The sequence below is a fragment of the Nilaparvata lugens genome, chromosome 3 (assembly GCF_014356525.2).
Source record: "Nilaparvata lugens isolate BPH chromosome 3, ASM1435652v1, whole genome shotgun sequence".
NCBI classification, from domain to species: Eukaryota; Metazoa; Arthropoda; class Insecta; order Hemiptera; family Delphacidae; genus Nilaparvata; species Nilaparvata lugens.
In genome coordinates this window covers 94,757,159-94,772,946 of record NC_052506.1, presented here as the reverse complement: position 1 = coordinate 94,772,946, position 15,788 = coordinate 94,757,159, and the positions used below count along the sequence as shown (strand labels likewise).

The window sequence follows — 15,788 nt, the reverse complement described above, 5'->3', positions numbered from 1 at the left end:
TGAGTTGTTCCAGCATCTTCATCAGGGGTGACAGCAGTGATATGGGTTGTTATGACTTGGCATCGTCAGCAGACTTCCCTGGCTTCAGGATGAAGACCTAAAGGTCGTTATCCGACCAACCCTCCAGACATCAGATGTTTGAAAGGTTTTGATGGACAAGTTGAAGAGTTCTGTAAGGAAATCTACTGCACAAGAGTCAAGGTGTTTGATCATTATGGCTGATATACCATCGGGACCTAAAGCTTTTGATGGCCTTGAGCTTTTAATAGCTACATGTGTCATTTAGTTAGTTATTCAATGTTAGTTATTTTATATTATGTATATGTGTCATATCTGAAGTGATAGTCCAGTCAGTTGATAAAGTGTCTCCATTCAAAGATTTCCTGGCTAGGTGCAACATTCGGGTTTTTGCCTTGCAGAGCTCTCTCTTTAAATTTCGAGGATGTTCTGTAAACTGCATATTGAACTGTTTGGCACAGTGTCTGGAATTAGTAGAGGGGATGTTGGAGAATGAAATCACAATGTTTGGTTTGCTATGAGGAGGGTTTGTCAGACCCTTCAGTGTTGACTAGAGATTTTTGGGGCCCTGACCAAATGTTGCACTACTAAGGTGTTCTTCCCACTTCCTCTTTATATGATCATCCACCAGTCTACAGATTTGCTGATTTAAGGATGGTATTACCGGATCCAGGGGCTCTCTCTCTTCTGGTCATGTTCCTCTGCTAGTTTCACAGCTTCCTTAGGATAGGAAGGCACAATTCTAGGTATGCGGTTTGTGGGTATCTACTTTGATTGGGCCTCCAGGAGCACTCTGCGAAATTTTCTCCCTCATAGATGCTATGGAGGAGGTCCAACTTCTCCAGTTCGTTCCTGCTCTTATCAATAACAATGCTTGTATCACGACCTTGCTCATTTTTATTACATTGAAACATGTTATATATTTCAATTAATGAATCATTTTAACAATAAAAAATATTTTTATTTTTGAAATTTTTATCCTTTTCACAATAGTTCTTAGTTTTATAAGTAATATATTTTCATTTTATCTCAAAGTCAGTAGTAAGAAGAATTAGCTAACTTTTGACTGCATTCAAAGCAGTTGTTCAATAATGTGAACAAAGTTGTAAACTGTAAATTTGATGGTTGACTTCATAGAATTTTCTATAAATTATTCGCAATGAATCACAATTTTCAATGAATAATTCCTTCAAAATATGCTATATAGGATGGTGCTCTTATCGCAGTCTTGATTATTGCAGTATTTGATGCTCTTTCTAACTTTAACAATACCGATACCTCCTATTCCTTCAATTTATTCCATCTCATAGTTTTCAATAAATTTAAAATGTCACAACATATAGGACTTTTATTGCACTGCAGCCTTATTCTACAATGAGGAAACTCTGTTTTTTCAGTATTCAATTTTTTATTTTAACATGAGTGAATAGAACACAGAACAATGATTTGCATCATTAACAAAAATTGAAGAAGCATAAAAAGTTTAGTGCCAATGTGTATACAAATTTGATACATTAAACTTGAAAACCCAGCAATGTTGCCCGGGTCCAATGAATCAATGAAAGTAATTTCCAACTTCAATAATCTAAGAGATCATGTTACAGTTTTTGATTTTGATATAAAGTTAAGTCAAAGAGGTTATGTTGTATTTTCTTACATTGGCGAATCAGTTGCAGTTCCACTAAATGCCAGCACAGAGAAGTCCTACTTTGTGATGCCAGCAGCTTCTCTTTGTCTCAGATACAGAGTAACGGCCAGCAACGGTCACAGTTATCACATAGTTATTCAAAAGTATTCTTTGAGTATCTATAGTGAGGTCCACGTTAAATGGCAGTGTGTGATTTGCAATGGTGTTGCAATCCTTGTGTATCATTCAACAAAGCAGATGGCGCAATCTCTTTCAAGCATTGCAAGGTTGCCACATCGATTATCAACAATGTGGGAATTCAACTAATTGACAAAATAGGTTCAAGGGTTAGGTTTTATTTAGGTTATACAGTATTTAATAATGTTTCATAAGGATAGGTTAGGTTTTTGCTTTGAAATTGCAATATGCTAGAAGGGGCTAGGGTGAAAGGATAGGTTAGGGGGTTAGGAGTTTGCTTTGAAATCCAAAGTATTGAATGTGAAAGGGTTAGGGGTTAGGTTTTTTAAGTTATATTTGATAACGTCTCATAAGGCTAGGTTAGGTTTTTGCTTTAAAATTGCAATATGCTAGAAAGAGTTATGGCTTTTGATATTACAAAGGTGAAAATATAGGTTAGGGGGTTGGGATTTTGCTTTGAAATTGCAATATGCTGACTTAGTTGTAGTGTTTTTTAAAAAATTACGGTAGTTAAATAACAACTGTTATATTTTATTAATTATATTATTGAAAAGTACTCTTCCTTTTATTGAATGAAATGATGATAATATATTGATTGTTATATCGAATTTAATGATAAATCATCATTGGATAATAATATCATCATCAAAATGGAATGACGGCTCCAGTTACGGTGCTCGGTAACCATCATCACAAAGAACGTTACATTCAAAGAACTGACTGAATGGAACGGGAAAAAACCGTTACTAACGCATTATATACTACCAAATTTATGCTGGAAGGTACCAAGATTTATGTTTAATAATGTTTTAAATATAAAAGGGGAGGTTAAGGGGTTAGGTTTTTGCTTTGAAATGACAATATGCTGACTTAGTTGTAGTGTTTTTTTAACATTACGGTAGTTAAATAACAACCGTTATATTTTATTAATTATATTATTGAAAAGTACTCTTCCTTTTATTGAATGAAATGATGATAATATATTGATTGTTATATCGAATTTAATGATAAATCATCATTGGATAATAATATCATCATCAAAATGGAATGACGGCTTCAGTTACGGTGCTCGGTAACCATCATCACAAAGAACGTTACATTCAAAGAACTGACTGAATGGAACGGGAAAAAACCGTTACTAACGCATGCGTGATACGGTGCTGTCTGAGACCGAGAGTGGTTTGTGTGATGCCAGTCACAGCACAAACCACTCTCGGTCTCAGACAGTACCGTATCGCGCATGCGTTAGTAACGGTTTTTTCCTGTTCCATTCAGTCAGATCTTTAAATGTAGCGTTATTTGTGATGATGGTACCGAGCACCGTAACTGGAGCCGTCATTCCATTTTGATGAGGATATTATTATCCAATGATGATTTATCATTAAATTCGATATAATAATCAATATATTATCATCATTTCATTCAATAACAGAAAGAGTACTCCTCAATAATATAATTAATAAAATATAACGGTTGTTATTGAACTAATGTTGAAAAACACTATAACTAAGTCAGCATATTGTAATTTCAAAGCAAAAACCCAACCCCCTAACCACTCCTTTTATATTTAAAACATCAATAAACATAAATATTTGTAAAAACGCATAATCCCTTCCAGCATATTGTTATTTCAAAGCAAAATCCTAACCCCTAACCTATCTTTTCACCTTTGAAATATCAAAAACCATAATTTTACCTTTTTCCCAGCCCTTTCTAGCATATTTCAATTTTAAAGCAAAAACCTTACCTTGCCTTATGAAACATTATTAAATATAACTTGAAATAATTCAACCCCTTACCCTTTCACATTTAATACTTTGGATTTCAAAGCAAAATCCTAAAGCCCTAACCTATCCTTTCACCTCTGAAACAACAAAAAACATAACTCTACCTGGACCCTAGCCCCTTCTAGCATATTGCAATTTCAAAGCAAAAACCTAACCTATCCTTATGAAACATTAAAATATAATCTAAATAAAACCTAACCCTCAAACCTATTTTGTCAATTAGTTGAATTTCTACATTGTTGATAAACGATGTGGCAACCTTGCAATGGTTCAATTAGTTGAATTTCTACATGTTGATGAACGATGTGGCAACCTTGCAATTGGTGAAAGAGATAGCACCATCTGCTTTGTTGAATGATACACAAGGATAGCAACACCATTGTAAATCACATACTGCCATTATAACGTGGACCTCACTATAGATAGGCCTACTCAAAGAATACTTTTGAATAACTATGTGATAACTGTGACCGACCGTTGCTGGCCGTTACTCTGTATCTGAGACAAAGAGAAGCTGCTGCTATTTCAATAATAATTATTGTTACTGATAATAATTATTATTATTACAGTGAACGGAACTGCTCTAACAAATAAGTTACTAGCGCATGCGTATACTCCTCTATGCTGGTGATGCATTCCTACAGGGAGACGCGCGTGCTCATGACTTGCTGGTTCTGAATTTCTGACTCCTGTTGATTTTCTATCTAGAAGGTTCTGGCTGGTTCTGGCACAAACCACTCTCTGTCTCAGACAGCACCGTATCGTGCATGCGTTAGCAACGGGTTTTTCCCGTTCCATTCAGTCAGTTCTTTGAATGTAACGTTCTTTGTGATGATGGTTACCGAGCACTGTAACTGGAGCCAATCGTCATTCTATTTGATGAAGATATTATTATCCAATGATCATTTATCATTAAATTCAATATAATAATTAATATATTATCATTTTATTTTATAGAAGAAAGGGTATCTTTGAAAAATATAATTAATAAAATATAACAGTTGTTATTTAACTGATGTTAAAAAACACTATACCCTAACTAAGTTAGCATAAATATTGTCATTTCAAAACAAAAACCGAACCCTCAACCACCCCTTTTACATTTAAACATCAATAAACATAACTATTTGAAAAACCTCTAATCCTTCCAGCATATTGCAATTTCAAAGCAAAATCCTAACCTATCTTTCCACCTTTGAAAATCAAAAAGCATATTCTACCTGGACCCTAGCCCTTTCTAGCATATTGCAATTTTAAAGCAAAAACCTAACCTAACCTTATGAAACATTATTGAAATAATCAAAAAAAAACCAACCACTAACCCCTTATCCCTTCACATTTAATAATTTAGATTTCAAAGCAAAATCCTAACCCCCTAACCTATCCTTTCACATTTGAAACATCAAAAAACATAACTCCAACTGCACCCTAGCCCCTTCTAGCATATTGCAATTTCAAAGCAAAAACCTAACCTATCCTAATAACACTTTATTGAATATAACCTAAATTTAACCTAACCTCTAACCCTTTCACATTTAATACTTTAGATTTATTCATCATCTTTAGAGCAAAACATTAACATGTGGTTCATTTCATGAACATGTTCATAAACATGTGGTTCATTTCATGAACATGTTCACAAACATGTGGTTCATTTCATGAACATGTTCACAAACATGTGGCTCATTTCATGAACATGTTCACAAACATGTGGTTCATTTCATGAACATGTTCACAAATATGTGGTTCATTTCATGAACATGTTCACAAACATTTGGTTCAAAGCAAAATCCTAACCCCCTCACCTATCCTTTTACCTTTGAAACATCAAAAAACATAACTCTACCTAGACCCTAGCCCCTTCTAGCATATTGCAATTTCAAAGCAAAAACCTAACCTATCCTAAAAAAAACATTATTAAATAATAAAACGTAACCCCAAACTCTTTCACATTTGTTGAACGATAGACAAGGATAGCAACACCATTGCAAATCGTACACTACCATTATACCGTGGACCTCACTATAGATACTCAAAGAATACTTTTGAATAACTATGTTATAACTGTGACTGTTGCTGGCCGTTACTCTGTTTCTGAGACAAAGAGAAGCTGCTGTTCTGGCACAGTATACATACAGTACGGAAACTTGGCTTTACTCTGACGCCAAAGTCCGCCTTCTTGTTAGGAAGCGCCGTATTGTAATAGCACAGTAATAGTATTGATGGTAGGTTCGGATCACTTTAATGATCCGGATCAATTGATCTTGTTCACTGCCACGAGCCAATCAGAAGACCAGGATTGGAACTTCCCAAGGTCACGTGACGTGTTTAGTATTGGGGTCATGTAAAAAGCATTGGTTAGATAAGCGTTTGATTACAAGTTTCCATTCTGTATAATATATCTATTCTGTGTCTGAACCAACTACTTGTATTAGATCGACTGGTAACGTTTTTCTATAAATGGAACCAAATGCAGTCAGCCGCTTGGTCACTGTATACATACAGTATAGAAACTTGGCTAGTACCCTGACGCTAAAATCCGCCATCTTGTTAGGAAGCGCCGCATTGTAATAGTATTGATGGTAGGTTCGGATCACTTTAATGATCTGGATCAATTGATCTGGTTCACTGCTACGAGCCAATCAGAAGACCAGGATTAGAACTTCCCAAGGTCACGTGACGTGTTTAGTATTGGCGTCATGTAAAAAGCATTGGTTAGATAGCCGATTGATTACAAGTTTCCATTCTGTATATTCTGTTGTTCTGGTTCTGAGGCTGAGGTCTGAGTGACTGTCACTTTACCTTATTTTGTTGTTACATGTGATGCAATATTACATGTTAATGCAAACCTGGTTATAAATATTGTGAATCCTTTGTTGTTTACTAGTTCTTTGCAGTTTTTCGGCTTAGTCGCACCGTTAGTAAGCTGTATTCAGGTAAGATATTACGTTACATCAAGCAATATTATTATTTCTCTGTAGGCTACCTACAGATATTATGCAGCCATTTTCTGTAAAAATTTTGCATCATATTGCATTTTTGATCAATGCTTTTTCTTCAATTTTCACACACTAAACTTGAAATCAAGATGACTTAATTTTATTTTTTTGTCAAGTGTAGCATAATTTTAAAAATAATTTATACAGGAAATCATAGTGTTGATGATATTTGTTGAGAAATTATTGTAATTATTACAATTAATGTAAAATCAATATCTATTTAAAATAAATAAACTTGGGCTACGGTATTTTTTCCTCAAAAAAAGATAATGTAGGTCAAGCAGCATAACAAAATAATAGGTTTACCTCTATGGCAGTAAAATATTGCAAAATAATTCAAGTATTATGCTTTACGATCATTAATTTCTAATTTACAATTTTTTCATATTCAAATGAAGATGCTAATTATTTTATAGTTTGAGTCAAGCTGGAGAAAAATTTTGAATCTCATATAAAGTTATAATAATTTGGTAAAGAAACATTCCATTGTCAGTAATAGCCTAACATTTAATTTGGTAAAGAAACATTCCATTGTCCGTAATAGCCTAACATTTGTCAGCTTATAAAAAGCTTATATAAAAATGGAATTTGTAATTGCAAACGCATGAAAGATAAAATTATTCAAAAGGTAAGTCAATAATTGGAAAGTTGATTGCATGGTAATTTGCCAGATAATAACGGTAGCAGAAGGCAGTGGCAAGGCAGAGAATCGGCAACGTTGTTCTCCTATCTTTTTCCACTGCCATTATACCGGTGACCTCACAGTTCAACTTTTAAAACTTAGAGTTTAATAAGAGTTCTAGAAACCGGGCATGAATCTTGTTGAACTTGTAATTCATCATAGTTTAATAGCCTATAGGCTACATAAAAGAAAGCTTTGCTAGAGTATAAATTTAGGGCTTGTTATGTTTGCAGGTACCTAGGCCTACTACTTACAACAAATAAAGTTCATTAGATCAAAGTAGGAGTGCAATTTGTGAAGATGGCGAACACAGTGCCATTCAAGATCTACTTGGAGGAGGCGGATGGATCGATCGAGATCCGTCGCTTCTGCGTCGACAGGCATGTGTTCATGAGCGGCATGTTGAGTTTTGACGAGGTGCGAGACAAGATCATCAAGCTCTACCCCTCACTGCTCGACCGACAGTTCACTATCCATTGGAAGGGTACGTTCAAAAAATGCAATTGATCAAATTCAAACAATATCCACCACTATGTGTAAACTTAACATAAGTAACACCATAGAGAAACAATAGCGTAAGTAGATATCCCATGGTATAGGGAATTTATGTCGCAACTTTTACTGTTATCTCAAGCCGATTACTGTCGATTATTGTCAATTTTTACTGTTTTGTTTGGGTGAGAGTGTAGGAACGGCACAATTTGAGAGACTACCAGCGTCACACAGCTGCATGGGAAAGAATTACGTGAACTATCGGCTTGGGATAACAGTAAAAGTTGCGACATAAACGCCCTATACCATGGGATATCTACTTACGCTATCGTTTCTCTATGGTAACAATATTCTCTGAATAAAACAAGTTGATGGTAGCTCTGTGTTTTGTTTGACAAAAAAGTCAAAAAATATAGTTTGTTATTTGATAAACAATACCTTGAAAAATTCCTCTTCATAACTCACCCTCGCAAGCATTACCCACAAACAAGCAAAAAAGCTCATGTGGGCGGGCATCATCCGCAATAAAAAAAGAAAAAAGTTTCTTGAATTAATCTGCTATCAAATTTCAAATGGACCACACCAAAGCTTCCAACTTTGAGTGCTCATGTCTGAAAAATTGAAATGTTGAAACAATTTTCTTGAAAAAATTAATCCATTTTGAAAGTTAAATAAACTTATACAAACTAAATATGACACTTCAAAGATTTCAAGTATAAGATAAAAGAAAATAAATACAAAGTGCAAAAAGAAAATAAGAAAAATACATCAGATTTTGCTGGAGAATTAGTGAAAAAAGGAAAATAAATAAAATTATTGGAGAGGAATGAAAAAAAGAAAAAGGGAAAAAATTGTTTTACGCTATTAATAATACATTTTTATCGTTGAGGCAGGCGGCAGTGACAATAAAAGAAATTTTAAAACTTCAGCCAGCAAAATTTGGAAAATTCTAATAATGTAAGCATATGCTGTCATTTTTCAACTTGCTGTTTCTTAAATCTCATATATACGTTTGTAATATTATTAGTTTTATAAATTGAATGTGCTTTTACTTTTGAGATACAACATTACATCCTTCTTGGAGTAGTCACGAATATTTGGAGGAAGTCTGTTGAATAACTAGGGAAGTACATAATAGAGGGATCATAAATATTATTAAATCTGGGTACTACATATACTGACGGAGATCTTAATTGTAGAGCGAGGGAGGAGCAAGGAGTCTATAGTGTAAATTGCCTTTGTAGAGTATTACAATTTTGAAAAGGTAGAAATGTTTGAGCGTTAAGGTATGATAGAATATTTGTAAGCTACGTGGGTTGTATTGATCAATATTTTTAACATCAAGAATTCTAGTAGTTATACATTTCAATGTTCTCAATTGTATTCGTTCAACTCTAGATAAAAGATAATTGGCTGCACTTTCCCATGATTCAATGCCGTATCTAATTAAATATTGTTTATATAGTTCCCAATTCCTCATAAGCTTATCCACGGATTATCATTCGAGGGTGAGCTTTTTCTCATATTTTCTTAGTTATTAGCCTACTAAAATAATGTCTCTATAAACAAATTCACATTAATAATCTCTCAATAATCAATATTAAAAAAAATTCTATCTATGTGTGTAAATTGTTGTTCAAATATTTCAAGTAGAGAGAGAGTGAGAAAAAAAATATTCTGTCGCAATTAATATTTCAAAAAAAAACATTAATTCAAAAAACCATTAATACAAAAAGTAATTTGTACATTTTTGTTGAAATATTTCAGATGATGAGGAAGACAACATTGCTGTGAATTGTGATGATGAGTTCAGTATTGCAATCACGACAATCAAGAAATCGTGGATGGGAGATATGACTGTGAGACTCTATGTTATTCTGGACAACATCCAACGTGAGTATAAGTAGCGGCAGAGAAAACTCCTATAAAACTCCTATTGTATTCTGTGGTAGCGACATTCACTTTCAACTGACAGCACTCCTTATCAATGCTGCTTGTTATCCAATCAATGCCGACAGTTTGACGCGAATATCACTTTCGGAGTCCAATACATTATGTCTACCGAGATGTCACTTAATATCAAAGTTATTGTGAGGTCCACGTTAAAATGGCAGTGGAGAAAGATAGGAGAAGAACGTTGCCGATCCTCTTGTCAATGCCTACTTTAGACGGTAGCTGATACAGGTTTATTGATGTAATATTAACTGTTCATTCTCGTTTAAAATAATATATTTTATTAAGCAAGAAATTATATTTTTTAGTAATTTGATAATGAATTTTCATAATTTGGATGAAATATTTTGTCAATTAATTATTAATTCTACATTGTTAAAAGACAATCTGGCAACAGAGCAAAGCGAGAAAGAGATAGCGCTATCTGCTTTGTTAAGATAAGATAATATATTTATTGACAATTGTTACTAGGCTGTTGCCTATGGTAACATTTACAAAAATTGACATTATAAAATTAAATGAAACTTAAGAAATAAATAATTATTTTCAGTTCCGCATCAGTATTAATCAATTACAAATATTGAAGAAAATAATATTGTACAAATTGAGCCATCAACATCAACTAAAGTATTATCACATTAGCAAACTAAAGTTGTTATTTGCATCCATGTGGAGTGAAACTTATCATGAAAGTATACCATGAAAAGTTGAAGTTCATAATAAAATACAATAGAGGGAAGATAAAATAGGTGATAGATAAACTATAAAGGTGGTCCCATTACAGAACATTGTGATCAGACTTTTAATAAAAAAAAAGAGAAGTAATAATGAAACTGAGCATGAAATAGGAGCAATGAACGCATCAACGCACCAAACCCTGCCAATCATAATGACCTTATGCCAATGTATCATTTATTAATGACGACAGAAGCCTCGATTCGAACAAATAGAAGCTTGGTGAGAAAATCAACTCAGGTGATAGATTGTTCCACAGTTGGGACACTACTACAGTAAAAGAGAAATTGTACATAACTGTGCGGTGGAGTGGAATTTGTAGGAAATACTGGTGCTGCCGTGTATTTCTGTGGTGGATGTGCGCAAGAGGGGTGAATCTCTCCTTGCGGGCCCTTGCCCTCGACAACTAGGTGATATACAAGACATAATATGAAGATTGTCTCCGGTCCTTCAGTTTCAGCCATTGCAGTCTCCTATAGAAAGGTGTGATATGGTCATCCCTTCTTGCATCATATATGAACCTAACTGCATATTTCAATGCACGCTGCGATTTCATATTAAGCCCCCAGTCATGTCATTGTACACCATGCTGCCATAGTCCACTTTGTTGAATGATAGACAAGGATAGCAATACCATTGCCAATCAAACACTGCCATTATAACGTGGACCTCACTATAGTAGTCTGTATACTACGTTGACTCAATATCACGATATGGGGCAACTAAGACCAACTCAATAACAGACCCCAACCCTCGATTCAACATGGCGCGGGTCGTAAATAAATACTGCATAATCCAGATGGTTACCAACTGACCCAACTCCTATTTGTTCCAATCTATGAGCTGGGGCCTGCTTCATAAAAGTTACAAGTCCTGGAGAAGTTCCTGTATTACAGGTAAAATTTAGAAGTTCCTCAATAAAGCGTTATTGGAAATATTCAAAAAAATGTACGTACATAATGTTTTTTCATGTTTTTTATTGAACAAATTTAATGTCGTTAATTTAATTATTAACATTCGATAATTAACTTTTTTTGAAACATTACTACTCATATAACTATTATAATAAGTTATGAAAGTTAAGTAGACCTAGTTATTATAATTTCCCAGCTATTTATCATTAACAAAGTTATTTTCCAGCATGAATGCAATCTGTCCATCATCAGAAATTTGATAATGTGGATTTTCCACCAAAACATCTTAAGTAGCATTTTGTTCAAAAATTATATTAGGCTCGCTGGCCAATGAAAACATTAATTCAAAATAAAGGAACTGTAATACAGGCAAATATTACAGGTGATTTTACAAGTGTAGAATTATTTTTATGAAACATAATTTTACAGGATTGTAAATTTTAATTTATAAGTCCTGTAATACAGGCCCTGTATTACAAGGTTTTTTGAAACAGGCCCCTGATCAAATTTTGTCACTTGGATTATGCAGTCATTTATATTTAAGGCTGTTCGGTACAACTTTTTATTCAAATTTAAATTGGATAATCTTTTTCAATATAATTGTTAAGATCATTATAAGAGTGAGAAAAAGTGGCAACTGAAATTTTCAAGTGGTCCAATAAGCGAGTTATGGGTAGTTGGAGTGCTAAACTCCGTTTTCTTTCCAGATCATAAACGGTTTCGAATTTTCCATTGGAGGTTTTTTAATACATTCAGTATGTATATATATCATTGGCTTTGTTCTAATATGCTTTTTTTCGCGATTAATGCCAAAATAAACAAGTTATCGAATTTACAAAAAATGTTACTTTTTATTTATGCACGATATGGGGAATGAAATGTTTAAGTTTGGAAAGATACATTTTTTGAATTTTTAAGAGAAGTTCTAATAATATAGTCGAAACCGTTTATGATCGGGAAAGAAAACGGAATCTGGAAAGTAAGCACTTCAACAACCTATAACTCGCTTATTGGACCATTTAGAAATTTCAGTTTCCACTTTTTCTCACTGTTATAATGATCTTAACAATTATATTGAAAAAGATTATCCAATTTAAATAAAAAAGTGTACTAAACAGACTTAAAACTGGCTCCATTTCGAATCGAGAGTTGGGGTCTGTTCTATAGTTGGTCTTGGGGCAACCTTGCTAAATTTTGTATTCTTACAGGAAATAGATGGGCGTTTCTTCCTAAGCTTCTTATATTCTGATAAATAACTACTATTTATTTACAGAATCACTAGCAGGTGATTACTCTTTTATCTTCTCTGATGACACTAAAAAAAGTGTCTATATACAGTAGTATATTAATCCTATTATATTAAGCGAGCAATTTCTGTATATCTGTTTATATTTTTATAACTGGTTATTAATGTTCAACGGATCTCGAAAACGGCTCTTACGATTTCCACGAAATTTGGAACATAGTAGGTTTATGATATAAAAATTCGATTGCACTAGGTCTAATCCCTGGGAAAACTCGCTGAAGGACATGAAAAGGATAACAATTATTCATCCTTGGAAAAACAGATCATAATTTCGTCGTCTGTCGAAACAGAATATGCGTGTGTTTGAGAGAAACAGATTTATTTCCAGCTGTGTAATCAATCAGCCAGAAATATTATCTAGCTAGACAATTTAATCGACTTGATCAAAATAATCTGATTTGTTGACATGACATGATAATCCTTCTAAACTAGATTATATCATAATTTTCAAAGTTGATCATTTTTGATAATTTTAAGTGATTAGTGAGTGTTATTTTGTTATTAAATTTGGTTTGTAAATAATCTAAATTAGAATTTTTTTGTTTTCAAACGTTTGAACTGAAAATTGAACCTGAATTCAAGTGTATGGAACATAACCCACTTTCTGGACTATTTATAGTGTATAAATCGAAATTTGGGGAAGAAACAGTTTTGTGCTGTCCCTGTTAGTCCTTCCCCAATCATTTTAAAGAATTGTGTACAGTTTATCAATACTCAATAAATAAATAACGAGCGAAGCTCGGTGCCCCGATATTTAAATTTAATAAAAGCTAGCAACTGCTACAGTGAGGTCTACGTTATAATGGCAGTGAAGGAAGATGGGAGAACAGGATTGCCGATGCCGATTCTCCATAATTTGACTCTATTTTGCTACAGACTATATTAAAACACAGCCATTTCAGTCCAGTCAATATAGACATAAAAAAGGGGGTGTGCTTGCAATTCAAATTGTAGTTATGATATTTTAATATATTATTTGGATACATAAGAGAAGTCCAGAACCAATTTCGTCATGCAAAATTTCCTTGTGCTAGATACAGAGTGGCACAAAACCTCGTATTTTCTGTTCATTTTCCAGTTTTCATCTATTTCTGCCAAATCCAGTAATCGGATAGAAAAATTTGCTCCCGCCTTTTTTTTAGATTATAAAATTCTGAATAAAATTAGATCATGAGATGAGTTATGATTTTTAAAAAATGAGTAAAATTGAAAAAAAATCAATTCTGATGAATTTTAGTTTTCGATCAACAATATCTTCCGATTGTTATCATTTAGATGTACAATTCAAAATCCCTCTGGGTGTATTTTTGTGCTCTGCAATCTACGTTCAGGTAGAGCGCTCTATCTCTTATAGATTTCCACTTTCCAGGTACATCTGACAACAATGCTCCTTGTATTGTGAAAAACACCTAATTTTCAGCTTCAATCATCATCTCCTACTACATTGTCCTGACATTGATATTTCGCACAATGAAATAAGTTCATGAGATTATATTCTATGAGATCTTATTATATATATTATATTATATTTATATTCTAGATGCACTTCATTTCAGTATTTCCTAGATATATAGATAGATAGATAAATGACTATTGTTTACACTTCACAATAAAAGTGATGTGGGCGAAATTGAGGCAATAGAAGCCCCCTCTTCCATTTAACCCACAAATTTCTCCTAGAGGAGAGGCGCGCATAAGGACACCTCAAGGATCAAAATCTTCAATGGATCAAATGATCAAAGGATTTTCTGATATTATCTCTTTCCAATCATATGTTATTAGAATTTTCATTAGATTTTTTTATATAATATCATAGGAGTGTAGGCCTACTTGCAGATCAATGTTTTCCTGAAAAATTTCCATTGCAGGATCTGGACATTGGTACTTGAGAGACACAAGACATTGTCCGTTCATGCTTCAATAAATGAATGAAACATTCAATTAATTTTTCCTACAGTTACGTTGGAAAGTGGCCATTGCTGCACTGATTACAGAACGCAAAGAATCACTTTTCCGCTCTAGTGCGGGAAAAATTTTTCTGCACTCCAGATTTGCAACATGGCAACGCAATAGTATATTAGGGCCGAAAATGAGACTTTTCCGGCTCGAAATCGGTTTTCAAGTCCGAGGCCGTAGGCCGAGGACTAGAAAAGATTGGGAGCCGGAAAAACATTTTTGCCTGTGGTGCGAACGCTATTTTTCGCCACACAGAGAAATAAACAATATATATGAGAATAATTGTTTATTAAGCAGTTCCGAAAACAAAAGTGGAAGGTCATAGCTCTAGCTATTAGTATAGTTATTAGTATCTAGTTATTAAAGTATAGAAAACTGAAGAATACATAATACTTGGAAACCTCACAGAATCATATTGATTTTTCCAATACATCAATAAATTTTAGTTCTATTAGGATCCTCCTCAATTTGAATCAGGCAGCCTTTTGTTTTCCCAATTCCAAAAAAAATACCTAAAATACTCGTTTCACTGGGAATTCGTGTCTGATAGTAGCCTACATTATAACTGAAGAATATAAATTATTACTCATTTTATTGTGATCTATTCATGTTTTTCTTATGAAATTCAATAAATTATAGGCCTACAGCATGAAGACTATGTCCAATTCATTTGTACTGGTGGCAAAATTTTACATTGAAAATAATTATTTGATAAAATCCAAGTTCAATAGTAATGAAAACAAATTCCTTCAAAAAATAATTGATAATAATACGTTTCGAGGGAAAAAATTAAGAACAAAAAAATGGGAAGCATCGGGGGATTTGAACCCAGGTACCATCGCTCCGTAAGCAAGCTTCTTACCGCTGCGCTACATAGACGTTCGTAAATGGTAGTCTTATAACCTGCTGATAAAAATACACACTTTGGGCTATGGAACTTCAATTAGCCTACGGTAGCATAGATGAATTTGAACATTAATATTCTGAAAAATCTAGAAGGAAAATAGAAATTTGGGCTTCCAGGTGCACGAGATTGATATTTTTAGAATCTATGTTCAAAATTTGGAGATCTAAATCATTCCCGTTTTTCCGGTATGCAATCCACAAGTTGACATGTTTTG

General features: G+C 33.6%; 1 protein-coding gene across 3 annotated transcripts in view; it reads left to right on the top strand.

Annotated features, from left to right (window-relative positions):
• The first annotated feature begins 5,963 nt into the window (after positions 1 to 5,963).
• The window catches only part of LOC120350657, a 57,480-nt gene continuing 47,655 nt past the window's right edge, over positions 5,964 to 15,788 (top strand). For 2 of the 3 annotated variants that reach the window (XM_039425134.1, XM_039425133.1), the window contains exons 1-3: positions 5,964 to 6,566; positions 7,545 to 7,795; positions 9,571 to 9,696. In XM_039425134.1, coding sequence (XP_039281068.1) covers positions 7,612 to 7,795; positions 9,571 to 9,696 — 310 coding nt within the window. In that variant the 5' untranslated portion in view covers positions 5,964 to 6,566; positions 7,545 to 7,611. The remainder of the gene's footprint in view (positions 6,567 to 7,544; positions 7,796 to 9,570; positions 9,697 to 15,788) is intronic. The other variant, XM_039425135.1, reaches the window with a different exon arrangement.